The following is a 16,909-nucleotide window of genomic DNA, read 5'->3' as shown; positions in this document are numbered from 1 at the left end:
TCTATGACAATGGTGTGATAAAAAGAACATTTTATCCCACCTTCAAAACTAACCAAGTATAAATAACTTAACCAAATGAAAATATGAACAAAAGAAAATAACTCACAAAAACGTTAAAGGTTTGTGTTACTACACTCATACAGTACATATCTACATTTGTTCGTATAGAGCAAATCGCATGGAAAGTCTAATAGTTTCAATTCCTCTTCAAAGAGGTACAACAATTGTTGCATTTGGTCTTGGAGGAGGTGGAGCTGGAATTATTCCCCATTTACGACGAACATCTTCCAAATCCTCGTGAAAATGTTTTTCATAGTACACGCACATAAGATCTGTGCTACGAGCTCCAGCCTTAAGTGCCCATGGGAAGTAATGCTGGTAGAACAAGCTCCTTTGCTTGTCACTAAACCTTGCTGTACCCCCCAGCACAGACATCAAACACATGGGGAGTAGCATCTGTTCAAACTCGATCACTTTTAGTGCTGTTTCTCCAATCAGGTTTGTTGGAAGGCCAAAAAGGGTGTGCCAAAAGTCATGCACCTCGCGAGCACGCATAGCTACATATGCCAACTCTTCAGTTTCCATGAATCGCACTGGTGGGCGATCATCTGGTGAAAAGTTCCTAGATCCCATAAACCTTGCGTATGCAGCACCAAAAGTGCTATCAGGTAGGTCCCATGCATGCCCCACTTTTGTAGAGATCACACGAGGTCGCTCCAACAGTATTTCCTGAGGTATAAATACATCCAAAACTACAATCATTAGACGAAAATATACTTCAAACAAATTATAGGAAACTTAAAAACGAATAGAATGAAAAGAGCCAAATGAGATAATGAGTACTCTAGTAAAACAGCAAATGATTGAACATATATCACAAGCTTTCATGTCAGTCATCAACTTCTAAGACTGGCACTAATGTTGCCTAGGTGTAAGTTAGTACTATCTGCCTTATAACTGCTAGCTCTTTTAGAGTTGGTACAAGTTGCCAGCATACAAAGCATCCCCAAACTTTATAAGACAAGAAAGGTCAGAAGCATTACAGAGACTGGCTTATCTGTTGGAGCTTGGACACAACAGAAAGCTCATTAGGAATGCAAAAGAGAAGAACGACACAGCCAAGAGTTTCCAAGCTTTTGCTTGAGCCACGTTGTTCACTGCACAAGTGAGTCCCTAACTGCACCTTACATCAAGCTATCAAGGCAGTAAAGTTGCACCTAGCTGTACTTCAACACCCCAGCACAAGCCTTAAACAGGCAACAGCTATGTGCAGGTCCACAATGCTTCCAGTTAGGTACATGGTGTAAGTGAGACAAAGATACCAAAAGACACTAGAATATTAGGGTGAAAGCAAAATAACTACATTGAAGCAGGGGATGCTTACATGTAGAATACCAAAAGATACTAGAATATTAGTGATTGCACCAGAAAACAACAAGATGTGCAATTCGGGCATTCTGCTTGATGAAACAAGGCAGAGTTGGTGAGGCAAAAGAGACCCTTCCCCTTCGGGGTGGCCCAGTGGTTTGGGCTTTGGACTTCCATTCTGGAGGTCTCAAGTTCGAAACCCCTTGCCAAAGCAAAGGGTTTGCCTTCTGGGTCGAGCTCGTCGCACCGGGCTTGTCTAGTGCGGATTATCTCTCTTGTGTGGTTTGCGAGCTATTGCATAGGAACGGGGTTTTACCCTATGCACACCCAAAGGGTAGCGGCTGCGGGTTTCCCTTGTCAGCAAAAAAAAAAAAAAGAGACCCTTCGCAGAGTTAAACCAGCACTTTGAGATGGCCCAGAGGTGTAGATTCCCACCTCAAGGCATAAGAGAGAACATGACAGATGATCTAGGATCTCGAGTCTGAAATGATGAATAAAGTGGCGATAGGTTTGAATAAAGCAAGCTGTTTGATGGCTTCTTGGACTCCTCTGTTATCTAGCAGCCTTATTCTGGCTAGGAACATATCACTTTTACTCATGCCAAGTCATGCCATCCCTAAGGCTAGGAACATATCATTTCTACTAATGCCAAGTCATGCCAACCACAGAATGAATTTGCTAATGAGAACATCAACTCTTAACATCATCACAGACCAGACAGATCCTCCTGTGCAAAAGCGTTTGAAGCCAAATATTTCTCATGGGAACCTAATTAATATTGACATCCCGCCATTTTATTCATCCAGGTGTGTGAAGGAGTCTGCGAGTACCCTGTTTCCTGAAGGTCTTACGGGAGACTCTCATAAAACGTTAACAGAACCAGAAAATATGATGTGTAAGTAGTCAATTCCACCAGAGGTAAAAAGGAAAGATGACCAATGTTGTTGTCGCATATCAAGGATGTTAAACAGGTTATAACTGCTGTTGCTTTGTCTCGAGTGATGAAACATTGTAGCTGGAAGGAAGTAAAGATAGTGGAATCCTTCTGAGGAAAATGAAAAAAAAATTGAGGGTCTTTCAAGAAAGTGCCTCGTCTATGAGTCCCAACCCTGACTAACATTATTGATTAAACTAACATTTTTTTTTAGGTTCCTCAAGACAGTACTAGTCATGATGAGTATGGTTAACAAATGCACAATCAAATTGGATGTCAATGAGAATAAGAGGTCCACGAGATAACCTAAATCTGCTACAAATAGCTCAAGAAATTACAGCAAATAGTAAGGACTACAAGCTGCAGTCAAACATCCTCAAAACTGGTGCTTTTTGTGAGTCCACAATAACTTCAGTTGTCAGCAAGTTTCACAAGTGATCATCACCACATAGTAAATGTGCATTTCAATTATAAGTTGCCATAAAATATTCAAAGGATCAACATTCAGTTCCTATACCCTATACATAAAGGTTCGACATACATCAACACAAATGGAGAGTCCATGCAATGTAGGTCAGCACACTCTAACTAGCATCAAAGGAACTGTGATTCGTTCTTATACAAGAATAAAAATAATTGCAAGTGACATCCACTTTGTCATTATACAGTTTGCATATTTAAATTCTATGTAGTAGTTCATGGACATCTGAACCAAATGGAGTAATCACAAACACCTTCTAAATTACATTACAAAGAACCTTTCACAAAATATCATAGGAGTATTTCTTAAAGACGGCTCAGGGTATGTGACGGGCCTAGGAAATCAAATATATAAAAATGAAGAGCAAATCAATTAAAAGGCCTTACTCTGCCTTCAGGACTCTTCTTCATCCTTTCAAGAACCCTATCAAAAGCTGGTTTCCCCGTCGTCTCTCCCAAAGCAGCAATAAGATCTGCTCTTCGAGGATCTAACAACGCACCCACAGCAGAACCAAGTGCAACAGCAGCCTGCTGCCACCCTTTCAACCCAAGACGACTACCTTGTATCATGACAACCCAATTCTTAAAAAAAAAAAAAAAAAAAAAAAAACTGAACCAGGAAACAAAAATTTGAAATCAAAATCCTAAATTTCCTCAAACCAATTACATAAACTTGAAGACCCACCAACATATATCAACATGATTAGCCAATGATAAACAAAAATTGGTTGAAGCATTTTCACAAGCAGTTAGTGAGCAATAATGAGATTGCAAATCTTAAAGAATTCAACCATGGATAAAGGTTAGAATATACAAATTGTTTGTTATACATTATCACCATAATTTAATAGTTCATACCGATTAGTTTAACGGAGAGATACAGAAAAAAGAGCAAAGCTGAAATGACGTTCTTGTTTTGTTTTGTTCTCTTTGTTTTTCTTTTGCCCCTTTTTCAAGAAGTAATTCTTTTTACTCTATTTTTTGAGTTGTATCTTATAAAAATAGGAAATATTTATAAGACAATTTGATATATGGTTAGTGTTTCTTTCGTCACTCATTCATATCTATGTCGTATATTAATACTAGACGGGAAGCACGGGCACAACATTTTATACTTCAAAGTCTCCAAAAATCAATCATGTTCTTTCTAACTCCTTATCCAGGAAGAAGAGGTACAAAAACGTATTTTCTAAGATTAGAAGTCCTCCATCAGAACATGAGTTTATATAAAATTAAGAACATGCTGAAATCATGAAAAGAACTATACATTCTTGATTCCTTTATTCATTCCTCAAGAGAGAATATATATGTGATACAATATTGAAATAAGAAAACTAAATATCTCCTTAATATGCTACCAAATATATAAAGAATTATATGATAATTATTTCCCTACAAATATGCTACCAAATATTATACTACAATATTCCCCCTCAAGTTGGAGCATGGGAATAAAAAATGCCCAACTTGGAAAGCAAGAAGTCAAACTGAGTTTTGCCGAGAGCTTTGATAAAAATATCTGCCAATTGTGAAGATGTTGAAACGTGCGACGGAGAGATCAAACCTTCATTAATTGCATCACGAACAAAGTGACAATCTACTTCAATGTGCTTTGTTCGTTCATGGAAAATCGGATCTTTTGCAATGTGCAAAGTGGACTGATTATCACAAAACAATTTGATCGCCTTGGGATGTTGTATACCTAAACTCAACAACAGACCTTTTAGCCACTTCAACTCACAAGTGACCGCAGTCATGGACCTATATTCAGCTACTGCAGAAGATCTAGAAACTGTGTGCTGCTTCTTTGTCTTCCAAGAGATGGGAGATTGACCTAGAAATACTAGCCAACCTGTCAACGAACGATGAGTAAACGGACAAGCCGCCCAATCAGAATCAAATCATCCCTGCAAAGTCAACTCACTGTCGGCACGTAACAAAATACCTTGTCCTGGGGTGCCTTTCAAATAACGGACCACTCGTAAGGCTACTTCCCAATATTCAATTCGGGGTTCTTGCATGAATTGAGACAAAATATGAACAGAGTATGCCAAGTCCGGTTGAGTGACCCCCAAATAAATCAAACGCCTGACTAATCTACAGTAGACCTCCGGATCCGACAACAAATCTCCATTTGCAAGACCAAGTTTATGATTTTTCTCAATAGGGAACCCACTTGGCTTTACACCTAACTACCCTGCTTCAGAGACAATATCAAGAGTATACTTGCGTTGACACAAAAATAACTCTGATGAACTACGAGCTACTTCAATATTCAAAAAATATTTGAGAGACCGAAGGTCTTTCATTTTGAAACAATCACTCAAATAGGCTTTGAAAGTTGCAAGTGCAGCGAAATCATTCCCAGAAATAATAAGATCATCAACATAAACCAAGATATTAATCTGAATATTCCCTCTAGTAAATATAAAAAGAGAATAATCAGAATATGATTGTAGAAAACCGTACCCTTTCAAAGAAGTCACTAATTTTGCAAACCAGCATCTAGGGGCTTGTTTCAACCCATACAACGATTTGCGCAAATGACATACCAACGTAGGATCTGGACTTTCAAACTCGGGAGGGAGCTTCATATACACCTCCTCATCAAGGTCAATATGTAAAAAGACGTTATGAACATCCATTTGGTGAAGTTCTCAATTTTTTGATGCTGCAATGGCTAGGAAGGCTCGAACAGTAGTCATCTTGGCGACCGGAGCAAAAGTTTCATTGTAGTCAATCCCTGCTTGTTGATGATTTCCCAACACAGCCAAGCGCGATTTAAGCCGTTCCACATCTCCATTTGACAAAAACTTGGTCTTGTACACCCATTGATTACCAAGTGCTTTCTTATCCGAGGAAGATGTTCTAAAGTTCATGTACCATTGTCTTCCAATGCACGTATCTGTTCTTTCATTGAATGTCTCCAACCTTCATGTTTCATGGCTTCTTTGAAGGTCTTAGGATCCTTACCCGAAATAATAACTGCAAGAAACTTACGATAATTTACAGAGAAATTATCACAATTAATATAGTGTGCCAAATAATACAAAGTACCTGAGGATTGATTGTTAATCGGAGTAGTGGAAGACAGACTATTAGCAAAAACTGAGTATGTCACATGATCACGAAGCAAAACAGAGGAAAATTTCTCCAGAAAACCACGCCCCAAGCCACCTTCCACATCCGTGGCTGGAGTATGGTGTTGCTGCCCCCCTCGCTGCCAGCGAGTGCTGGGTTCCCATCGGGCTAGGCAGTGGCCGGTGGCTGCAGCTTGTCCTGACTGTCATCAGGCGCTGGTTGGGCTGTTGTTTGCAGCTGCTGCCCGACAGTCTCCGAACTATCAACTTCGCCCCCTAAGTCATCCCCGTACACCATAAAATCACCATCAATTTCAGCACCCACATCAAAAAAATTAGACAAAATATGAACATCATCCAGACAAGCAAAAGAAAACACATCCTCCACAAACTTCACATCACGAGAGTCAAAAAATTCCTTCATATCAAAATCAAACAACCGCCACTCCTTTTTACCAAACAGATATCCTACAAACAAACACTTTCTGCTTCGACTAGCAAATTTATCATCCTGAGTTTTTTTATTATTAGCAAAGCACAAACACCCAAAGGTACAAATAACATCAAAAGAAGGAGGTTTATTGAATAAAATTTCAAAATGTGTTTTATTTTGTAAATTGGGTGTGGGGGTACGATTTATGAGATGAGATGCAGCAAGAACATATTCACCCCCCAAAAAAATAGGCAAATTGGCCTGAAATCTTAGAGCCCTCGCAACATTCAACACATGTTTATGCTTTCTCTCTACTCTCCCATTCTGTTGCGGAGCACACACACAAGAGGTTTGAAATAGAATATCAGTGGCGGAAAAATAATCGATCAAATAATTAAATTTGGTACCATTATCACATTGTACAACTTTAATTGTTTGATTAAATTATCGATCAACCATAACAACAAAAGCCATAAACATCTAAAACACTTCTGCTTTATCAACCAACAAGTAGATCCAAATATCTTGGAAAAAATCATCAACAATTATTAGAAAATAAAGAGCTTCACACGACGAAACATGTCGATATGGACCCCACAAATCATAATGTATTTTCTCAAATATTCTAGACACTTTATTATCACTTAAAGAAAATTTGTCTCTAGGATGCTTAGCACGGAAACACACATCATAATCCTTTGCTAAACTACTCTTATCACTACTAACATGAGGAAGCAACTTAACTACTCTCTCGGAAGGATAGCCCAATCGTTGATGCCACAATTCCAATGCTGACGCTGCCATGACAGTAGACACATGTTGCACCACGTCCAGTTTGCTAAAATAGTATAGTCCGTCCCTCCTAACTCCCGTTCCAATTAGCTTCTTCAGTAGGTCCTGAATAGCACACATATAAGAATTAAAAGAAATAATAGTGCGTAAATTATCATTAAGTTGGGGGACGGAGAGTAAGTTGCAACGTAAATAAGGCACATAAAAGACATGATGTAAGGTGATTTTATCTGACAGTCGAACGGAATTTTCTAAAGAAGCAAACACCTTTTCACCATTAGGCAAACTAATAGGACAATCAACAGTATGAATATCAAACAACCAAGATTTCTCATCGATAACATAATGAGTAGCACCGGTGTCAATAATCCAAGAAGAAACGTCAAACTTACCATTCAAGCGATTTTCTGAAATTATAACATTACCAAAAAATCTCATAACAGTCTTTCATTGATCGAAAGTAAACTGCTGACCCACGACAGCGGTATTTGATGGTGGTGGAGGAGGTACATCGTCACCAGCCATGGAAATTTATGATGAAGAATTTTTTTGGCTCAGATACCATGAAAAGAACTGTACAATCTTGACTCCCCTTTATTCATTCCCCAAGAGAGAATATATATGTGATACAATATTGAAATAAGAAAACTAAATATCTCCTTAATATGCTACCAAATGTATAAAAAATTATATGATAATTATTTTCTTATAAATATGCTACCAAATATATAAAGAATTATATGATAATTATTTTCCTACAAATATGCTATCAAATATTATACTGCAATAAACCATTGAAAAATAACATTCAAGTTCAGGAATTGGTTCAATTTATCATAAGCAAATGAAAATCACCTAAATAAAATTGACTGAAAAAGAGAGTAAAGATGAAAAAGAAGTAAAATTGACAAAAAATATTGGAGAAGGGAGGAAGGATGATAGATAGGGGAAAAGTGAGAGAGATTGAAAAAGAAAAACAGGTGTAATAAGTTTCTTATATATTGAGTCAAGTGTCCAATATTTACTCAAGATGTCAGTGTAAAATAATATAGAAATTTGTATTGTGTTTTAGTTTTCTCGTAGGACTGTCAGTTTGACTTCTCGACGGCGAACGCAATGGAGGAAAATCAAAAGGTGAATTCCACTTCTCCGGCGCCGGCGATGTTGATCGAAGAATGATTTCTATGGAAATGATGCATAAGGTTAGATGAATAGTTTTGTTGATAGTTGTTTAATGGAGTTAATGCAAAAAAATAAAAAAAGATTTAATTTTTAGTGAAAACATTCATGAAGTTAGTTTCTTTTTCTTTGGAGCAAGAAATGTCGAATATGTTTCACACTCTGATTTTTCTTACCATTTGTTAAAATTGACAAGATTCTAGAAAGTTTTAATATAGCAACTTGGTAGGTGAAAGTTTGATAAATTTTGACATCTTAACAAAATGTGATGTTATGGATAACATCAAGAGCAAGAATTTATTCCTATAAATAGGTAGTTTTTGATTCATTTGAAACACACATCAAAAATACTTCTCTCTTGTCTTCTCATATTCTAAGACATTTGCAAAATACATTAAAAGAGTAGAGGATTGATAGAGCAATTCTCTTAGTTGTATTTGAGATCTATCCCCTTTGTTTGTTAATATAAATGCAGTTGTTCTTTGGTGGACGTAGGATCATTCTAATTCGAACCACGTTGAATATTTTTGTTCTTCCTTATTCTTTATATTTTCATATTTTTTTAACAATTGGTATCACAGCTAAGGTTCTGTCTGAGTATGCTCTGTGATTGTAGCACAGTCTGAACTTCCACATCAGAAAAGAATTATTTTGGTTTTCTGTATTTCCAAATACTTTGTAGTAGAAGAAGAAGAACAAGTAAAAATGAGTTTCATGAAGTTTGAAATTGATAAATTTAGTGGACGCAACAACTTCAATATCTAAAAAATCCAGATGATGGCGTTACTATGGAGGGAAGGTTCAATCCATGCTATTGACGGAAAGTATCCCGATAACACATCGGTTTCCGATAAGGCAAAGATTGAAGGAGATGCATTGAGTGTAATCTAACTATCCCTTGCACCTAACATACTTTATGAAGTGAGTACAAGTATCGAGGAGACGTCCAAACAATTATGGGATATACTGGAAGGGCTTTACTAGGACCAATCAGTTATAACAAGGATGTTGTTTGTAATAACCCAAATGTTTTTCACTAAGATTCGAACCATTCTTCATATGCGTATAGGATCGAACTCAATGACTTGTAATTTTAAATATGAGTTAGGATCAATTCCTAAGTATTTTAAGGGTATTAGATATGGTTTAGGTTCATGAGGATCTCTAACACCAAGCCAAGTTCAAAGAATTTCTATCGGCTAAGTTTTCAGATGAGTTCGTATAAGAATCAACTTCAAATGATCATAACTTTCAGAATATCAAGATTTAGGTGGCTTACAAACTATCAAATAAAGGTCTTTGAATCCTCTTTCCAACGCCACCAAGTTTACCTTATTCCGAATTCAAAATAAAAAGTTATGACCATTTTACTAAAAACTGTCAAATCAAAAATATTACGACCCGTAGGAAATATTACGACCTGGAGTTAAGACCCGTAGGAAAAAGTTACGAATCGTAGAAATATTTACGGGTCATAAATATTGGTCGTAAACAAAGATCAGAGGCTCATTTTTTCATTTTTTTCCAAGAGTTGATAGGACGAATTGGGTCTATGACTCGTAAACATTTTGATGACCGGTAAGAGTGATTCATAGGGTCTTCTGATTAGATTTTTATGAGGGATAGTTTGGTCTTTTTCCAACCTAACTCACTACGTTTTAGGGCTAAATTCCGCTTCCATATCAGTTTCTAAGGAGTTTTCTCTCCAAAAACACCCAAGAACATTGAGGGCAAGAATTGGAGAAGAGAATGAAGGCTAGAGTTCAAGTCTTCAAGTAAGGCAATCAAATCCTTGATTTGTTCTTCAAGTCAGGTATGTAAGGCTAATCATAATGTTGGACTGAGTTCGTCCTCGTGCCCTACATTTTCATTAATTTGAGTTGAGTTGAGTTTTGAGGTTCCATGAATTGAGTTCTTGAGTTATCTGAAATATCTCTCGAGTTTTTGTATATAAATTCATATGTATTGATGATGTTCTTAAGTTATTTAAAATTTCTTGAGTTGGGTTTTGTTGAGAGTATGGATTCATGTTTTCATTCACATGACCCCAAATTGAGATTTCATTTTGTTATGTTATATAGTGATGGAATTTTTAAAACATGATTTGTGAAGGTTTTGAATGAGAAAAAGTTGAGTTTTGAGGAGTCCTATAATTACCATTTTGAGTATGAAAGAGTCAAAAATTTATATATATTCTTTTAAAACATATATTTGAAATTGAGTTGAGTCTGAGAAGTTCTTAAATTTTGTTATTTTGAACAGAGTATTTTAAGTATAAATGATTGTTTGAGATAGAGTTTTGGAAAGGTAAGAATGAGTTTGAGAAGTCTCTTAATTATTATTTTGAGCATGAGTTTGAGAAGTCTCTTAATTACTACTTTGAGCATGAGTATTTTGAGTATAAACAGTTAAGTATTATTACATTAAAATATCTATTTGGAGATTGAGTTGAAAAATTAAAAATTATGTTTTAAATGCATTCATTGAGTTGAGATTGTATCAAATTTTAAAAAAAGAGTTTGATGATTGGGATGAGTTGATTTTGATGAGAGTCCAACAATACTAAATGAGTTGATTTGAACTAAGTCCAAAAGAGACTAAATTAGTATTTTGAGTATTTTACTCACCTGATAAATATGAGCATATTGAGTCTTGGAGGGGTATCGAGCACCAACTTGGGTAAAAGTAAGTAATAACTCGAACTCAATAACTACGTAGTCAACGTATGAAAGAATTGAACTGTTAAAGTCGAATGTTTTCCTATTTCATTATTCTAACATGATAGGACTTGATTGATTGTTGGATCCATGATTTGTTGATTCGTTCATACCTTGGCAAAATATTGAACGAACGTGACAACAACGTTAGCTTGTTGTATATCACTGGCTCAGAGGTGATGGTTGTAGGTTTGAGAAACTCTCAAATTGAGTGAATCTTGCATGATATGATTGGTTTGATTGAGATTGTAGATGATTGAGTCGAATTGAAAGACATTGCTAAATTCTACTTTATATATATATATATATATTGAGTTGGGTTCTTCGAGTTATTATTGAGTTGATTGAGTATGATTTGATTGGATTGCACATGATTGGATTGGATTGCATATGATTGGTCTTTGTCTAATCCGTACTATTACTTTAGACTTATGATATCTTGATTGAGTCTCTTACTCTTGATTGAGTTACTTGAGTTGATGTTATTCTACCTTGATGCATATTTCATTCAGCCATATTACATACTCGTACATTTCATGTACTGACGTCCATTTGGACCTACATCATTTTATGATGCAGACACAGGTTCTAGAGATCATCAACAAGCTCACCCTTAAGGATCCGTTCGCATTTCAGCTGATTGGTGAGTCCTTCCTTACATTTGAAGAATACCCCTTACATTATTCTTGCTTTAAGTTCAGTCTTTTTATTTTGATTTGAGGTAGCCATGAACCTGTCATTGGCATCATTTAGACAATAGTGATAGAGGCTTCATAGACTAGATAGTGATGGATCAATTGAGTATTTTACTTCCTTGAATTATTTTTGCCCGACTATTTTAATGACATAGATTGAAGTTCGATTTGTTGGCCCATGGCCTTTCTTTCTTGAGCTAGATTATTGATTGAAATTGTCCACCTAATTATTTATTTATTTTAAGTCTTTTACTGATTGAATGAATGAACAGATGTGTGATTGGACCAAGTGGTTCACTTGGGGACTAGCAATGGTCTTCGAGTGCCGGTCACATCTAGGGCACCCTCTCGGGGCATGACATTATTACAACGGTGTCTTCACACATTTAAGATGGAGTCAGGTACTTTGTTGTAAGACCATCTAGATGCATTCAATAAACTTATGATGGACTTACAGATTGCCCAAATTATGAAGAACGAGAAGACGCTTGCATGTGCTTTGCTATTTTCATTGACTTCAAAATATCGTGATATTGAGAATTCAATGATGTATAGCAAGGCTTCTATCACTTTTAATAAAGTGCGGCAAACACTTAACTCTTGTGATATGCGGAGACATTTTGAAGGAGACAAAAATGATGAAGCTAGTGGGCTCTTTGTAAGAGGTCGTACTAGCCAATAAGGAAGGAGCAAATCAAAGCACTGATCAAAATCTCGTGTGAACAAAAAGAATGCAGAGTGTTGGGGTTGTTACAAGAAGGGACACTTTGAACGAGATTGTCCTATGTCAAAGTCCAAAGAAAAGGCGAGTGCATCCATTATTGAGCAGGTACATAATTCTGATGATGAATATATACTAACAACATCATCCAATAGTGGGGTCTATGACAACAAATGGGTGTTAGACTCTGGTTATACTTTGCATATAACATTTTGAAGAGATTGGTTCAGTAACTATGAGAAAAGTGGAGGAATTGTAGTAATGGACAATAATGCAACTTGTAAAATAGTTGGCATTGGTTTAATTCGGGTTCGCTGCCATGATGGAATCGTGAGGACTATTACAGAAGTCCGTCATGTTCCTGATCTGAAGAAGAATTTGATATCCCTGGATACTCTAGATAATCAAGGATACAAGTACATGAGCGAGGAAGGCGAAGGTGGCTAAAGGTTCTTTAGTCATGCTGAAGGCCAAGCTGGAGGATGGCCTCTACACACTAGCAGGAACTACCATTGTTGGCTCTGTTAATGCATTTACAGTGCAACAATTATCTGATGATGACAAGGCAAGATTATGGCACATGAGACTAGGATATATGAGCACACGAGCACTAGAGATGTTGAGCAAACGCCACCTTTTGAATAGTGAGAAGATCAGCACACTGAATTTTATGAGCATTGTGTCATAGGGAAGCAGAACAAGGTCAGTTTCAGCACTGGCAAGCACAAGATGGGAGGAGTGCTAGACTACATCTATTTAGATTTATGGGGTCCCTCTCAGCTTTCATCAAAGGGAGAAAAGAGGTATCTTCTCACAGTCATTGACAATTTTTCACGAAAGGTTTGGATGCGTTTCTTGAAGGAAAAAAGTGATCCTTTTGAAGCATTTAAAGAATGAAAGATTTTGGTTGAGAATCAAATGGAGAGAAAAATCAAGTATCTTCGCAAAAATAATGGCTTGAAGTTTTGCAGTAAAGAGTTTAATAATTTTTGCAAGGTTCATTGGATAGCAAGACATAAGACGGCCAGGCACACACCACAGCAGAATGGAATTGCCGAGAGAATGAACAGAACTCTTCTTGAGAAGGTTCGTTGTATGCTCTTACAAGCCAAAATGTCCAAAGTGTTTTGAGCTGAAGCAGTTCACACTGCTTCTCATATGATCAATCGATCTTCAGCATCAACTATTGACTTTAAGACTCCGAATGAGGTATGATCAAGTGAACCCTCTAACTATTCATACCTGTGAATATTTAGGTGTCCGACTTATTATCATGTTAATGAAGGAAAGTTTGAACCAAGGGCTAAAAAGGCTATATTCATAGGGTATGTAGATGGAGTAAAAAGGTACAAACTTTGGTGCTTATCTTTGCTCAAATTTGTAGTTAGTAGAGATGTTACCTTTGATGAATCATCTATACTTGATCCTCGTAAAATTTCTGTGGAGTTATCAAGAAACAAGACCAACGAGCAGGTGAAGCTACCGGTGGAGCATACCAAGGAAAAGGATCAAGAGAATCAAGTTGATGAGTCAAAAAATACAGATCTTGAAGAACATGTTGTCAATGAACCATACATAATTGTAAAGGGAAGGACAAAAGGCAGATACAAAAACCAGAACGTCTTATAAATCAAGCAAATTTGATTGCATACGTGTTCGTAGCTGCAGAAGAAGAGATTAAAGACCTCGAGCCCTCTTCGTATATTGAAGCAACTTCTTGCAAAGATGCTGCACAATGGCAGTTAGCCATGATGGAACAGATAGAGTCTCTTCACAAAAATTAGACATGGGTCTTATAGTTAAAAGGCTAAGGGAAAAAAGACAGTTGAATGCAAATGGATCTACAGAAAGAAAGAAGCATCATTTATATTTATCCTTTATTTCATGACTCATATTACTCAAGTAATTCACAGGGAATAATCAGCATAAACACACACAATTATTGTATAAGTTTATCCTTATGTGCATCAATAGCCCATAATACCCAAGTCTTAAGATTTCGTTATGACCCAACTATTGTCCATACTCAATCTCACAAGAATCATTAGCCTTCTATTAGTTTCACCAAGATTAACATTCAAAGATTGATTCTTTTTCACTAATCACATAATAATCATGACCCACAACATACATTCTCACTCTAAATAACAATTGACAATCATTTAACTATCCAAATTTCATGTCCGAAGCCTAGGCATGAAATCTCTCGTCAATATACATTATATTAAGCAATGGGAACGAATTTATAACTACTCAATTGAGAAAACCTAGCCTACCTGGGCGCCAATCAATTGTAGAAGGATTATATCACGGTCCTTGACTTCTGGAAGGAGAAACTATGGAGACGGACCTGAAATTCATGAGTTGTAGCCTTCCTCGCGTTAGAATTTCCTTTCTCCCTTTTCTCTAAGCCTAGAGCAGCCTTTTTGGGGTTTCTAGGGTAACCCATGTCTATTTTGGCACTTAAAAAAAGAAGGAGATAATAAAAATACGTCATTTTTAAGTTCTCGCCCGTCGGATCCCGCTACAGCGGCCTCAATCTCACTTTGGCGTCTTAGCTCGGAAAGTATTCAATAAAATGGGCATAACTTTTTGCTCTGAACTTCCAATGACGCAAACTTGATGGCGTTGGAAAGAAGACTCAAAGACCTTTAATTTAATAGGTCATGGGCCACCTAATTCATTATATGACGAGAGATATAGTCTTTTGAAGTTGATCTTAGTTTAATCTCAAGTCCAAAACTAAATGGAAAAGGCACTTTCAAATTAACTTTGAGATAGGAGCATATTACGACCTTAATTCACAACTAATGCGCTCGCATACCAAGGAATTGATCCTAATATTATGATGAAAGAGATTTGTATACCTTTACCACAGATATTTTAAGTAACAACGGGCTAGATCGTTATAATAGATACTAATTTACCCTTCGTTCGTCTCCGAACGATATCACGGAGGAGAGGGCATGAGCCGATCTAAAAGTTTTTCAAAACCAATGATGAGACACCATTACAACTTAGGGAAAAATCACATCCCAGACTATCCACTCTTACGTCAATCGCTATATGCAAAGTTCTACTAACCTGAAATTCATTTCGGAAGTTTCTATGGGATACTATGTCCCTCACATATCATGATTCCACCTTAATTTTTCTCAAACTCTATACCTTGAGATACCAAATATTTCTAAACCCCACAATTCATAAAGTTCATAGGAATCTATTATAAATTGAAATCTTATCAACTCTCATATTAGGGAGAACTTTACACGTGCACTTACACCCTAACCAATGCTATAATGAGCACACCACCTCTACTCAAAGAGCAGTAACCACAAAGTATCTCACGAATCAAATACGAGAATCAATACACCACAAACAACCATGCAAGGATGCTTATTCACAATCACAATGGGACTATCAAGGCATGTCATAAGATTCACATCAATATCAATATCAAGTATTTTCACACAAGAGTCCTCTCATGGGACCTAAAAAAACTTTGCATGTGTCGGAACGTGACACCCGGTCCAAGATTTGTGCCGGAACGTGATATCCGATCCAAAATTTGTGTCGGAACGTGACACCAAATCCCAACTTACAAAACAACTACAATTACATTTAGTATTCAACATTATGTCACTAAGAACATGTTTATCACAAAACAGGCCAACAACTGATCATTTCACATAGACCATTTCATTCTTCCCTGTTCATTTATTAAGACCATTTCACATTTTTGTACGTTCTTTGTCCTTTTCATTGCCTACTTTTTCTGGACTTTTTTAACCTATTTTTTGGAAGATTTTTTTTAAACCTTTTTTGCCTATTATTTTGGAAGTGTTTTGACAATTTTATTTGTATCAAGTCTATTTTAGTTGGAAAAAAAATTCTCTGTGTAGGAATTTAACCAAGAAAATCATCTCCATTTAATTTTTATTATGTTTATCATAGTGATTATCGAATATCATTAAAACAATGATATAATAATTGAAGGAAAATGGAAAAAAACTATTTTTGGAACTTAATTATATAAAGTAATATTTAAATTGATTTAGAAGTGTAAAATATTAGGACTTCTTTAAGAAGAATTGTAGATTTTTTTTTTATAAAACGTAAAGTTAAATATTTAGAAGTGTCTCATAAACCTAGAAAACTTTTGCCTCTTTATAAGTTTTTTTTCCTTTTTAGACGTTTTGTTTTAATTTTTTGGCCTATTTTTTTGGAACTTTTTTTACCTATTCTTGGAAGGTTTTTAAACCTTTTTTTTCCTATTATGTTAAAGTTTTTTTACAAATTATTTTTTGATCAAGTATATTTTAGTTGGAAAAAGATTCTCCTGAAGAAGATTAAAATTTTTTGATAAAATTAAAATAGTTGGGTATTTGGGTCCGTATTTAAACACGGGCAAAAGTAATCTAGTGTACATATGTTTTTCTAAAGTAATTACTCTCCAAATATTAAAATTTGATATATATTTTATATTTAAAAGTTTTTATTTTATCAGGTA

At 36.0% G+C, this 16,909-nt stretch overlaps 1 protein-coding gene across 2 annotated transcripts; it reads right to left on the bottom strand.

Moving 5' to 3' along the window:
- Positions 1–76: 76 nt before the first annotated feature.
- On the bottom strand, positions 77–3,786 carry LOC129880077 (ubiquinone biosynthesis protein COQ4 homolog, mitochondrial). Of its 2 annotated transcripts, none has more exons than XM_055953921.1 (3): positions 3,641–3,786; positions 3,170–3,364; positions 77–729 (listed from the first exon to the last, which is right to left on the bottom strand). In XM_055953921.1, the coding sequence occupies exons 2-3, from the start codon at positions 3,350–3,352 to the stop codon at positions 208–210; spliced, it is 705 nt and encodes a 234-aa protein (XP_055809896.1). In that variant the 5' UTR covers positions 3,353–3,364; positions 3,641–3,786; the 3' UTR covers positions 77–207. The 2 variants fall into 2 exon arrangements, with proteins under 2 accessions (XP_055809896.1, XP_055809895.1); XM_055953920.1 differs by lacking the exon at positions 3,641–3,786 and adding an exon at positions 3,468–3,574.
- Positions 3,787–16,909: the final 13,123 nt, after the last annotated feature.

This window comes from Solanum dulcamara, chromosome 2, assembly GCF_947179165.1.
Source record: "Solanum dulcamara chromosome 2, daSolDulc1.2, whole genome shotgun sequence".
NCBI classification, from domain to species: domain Eukaryota; kingdom Viridiplantae; phylum Streptophyta; class Magnoliopsida; order Solanales; family Solanaceae; genus Solanum; species Solanum dulcamara.
Note: the sequence above shows the minus strand (reverse complement) of the source record. Positions and strands in the feature narration are given on the sequence as shown.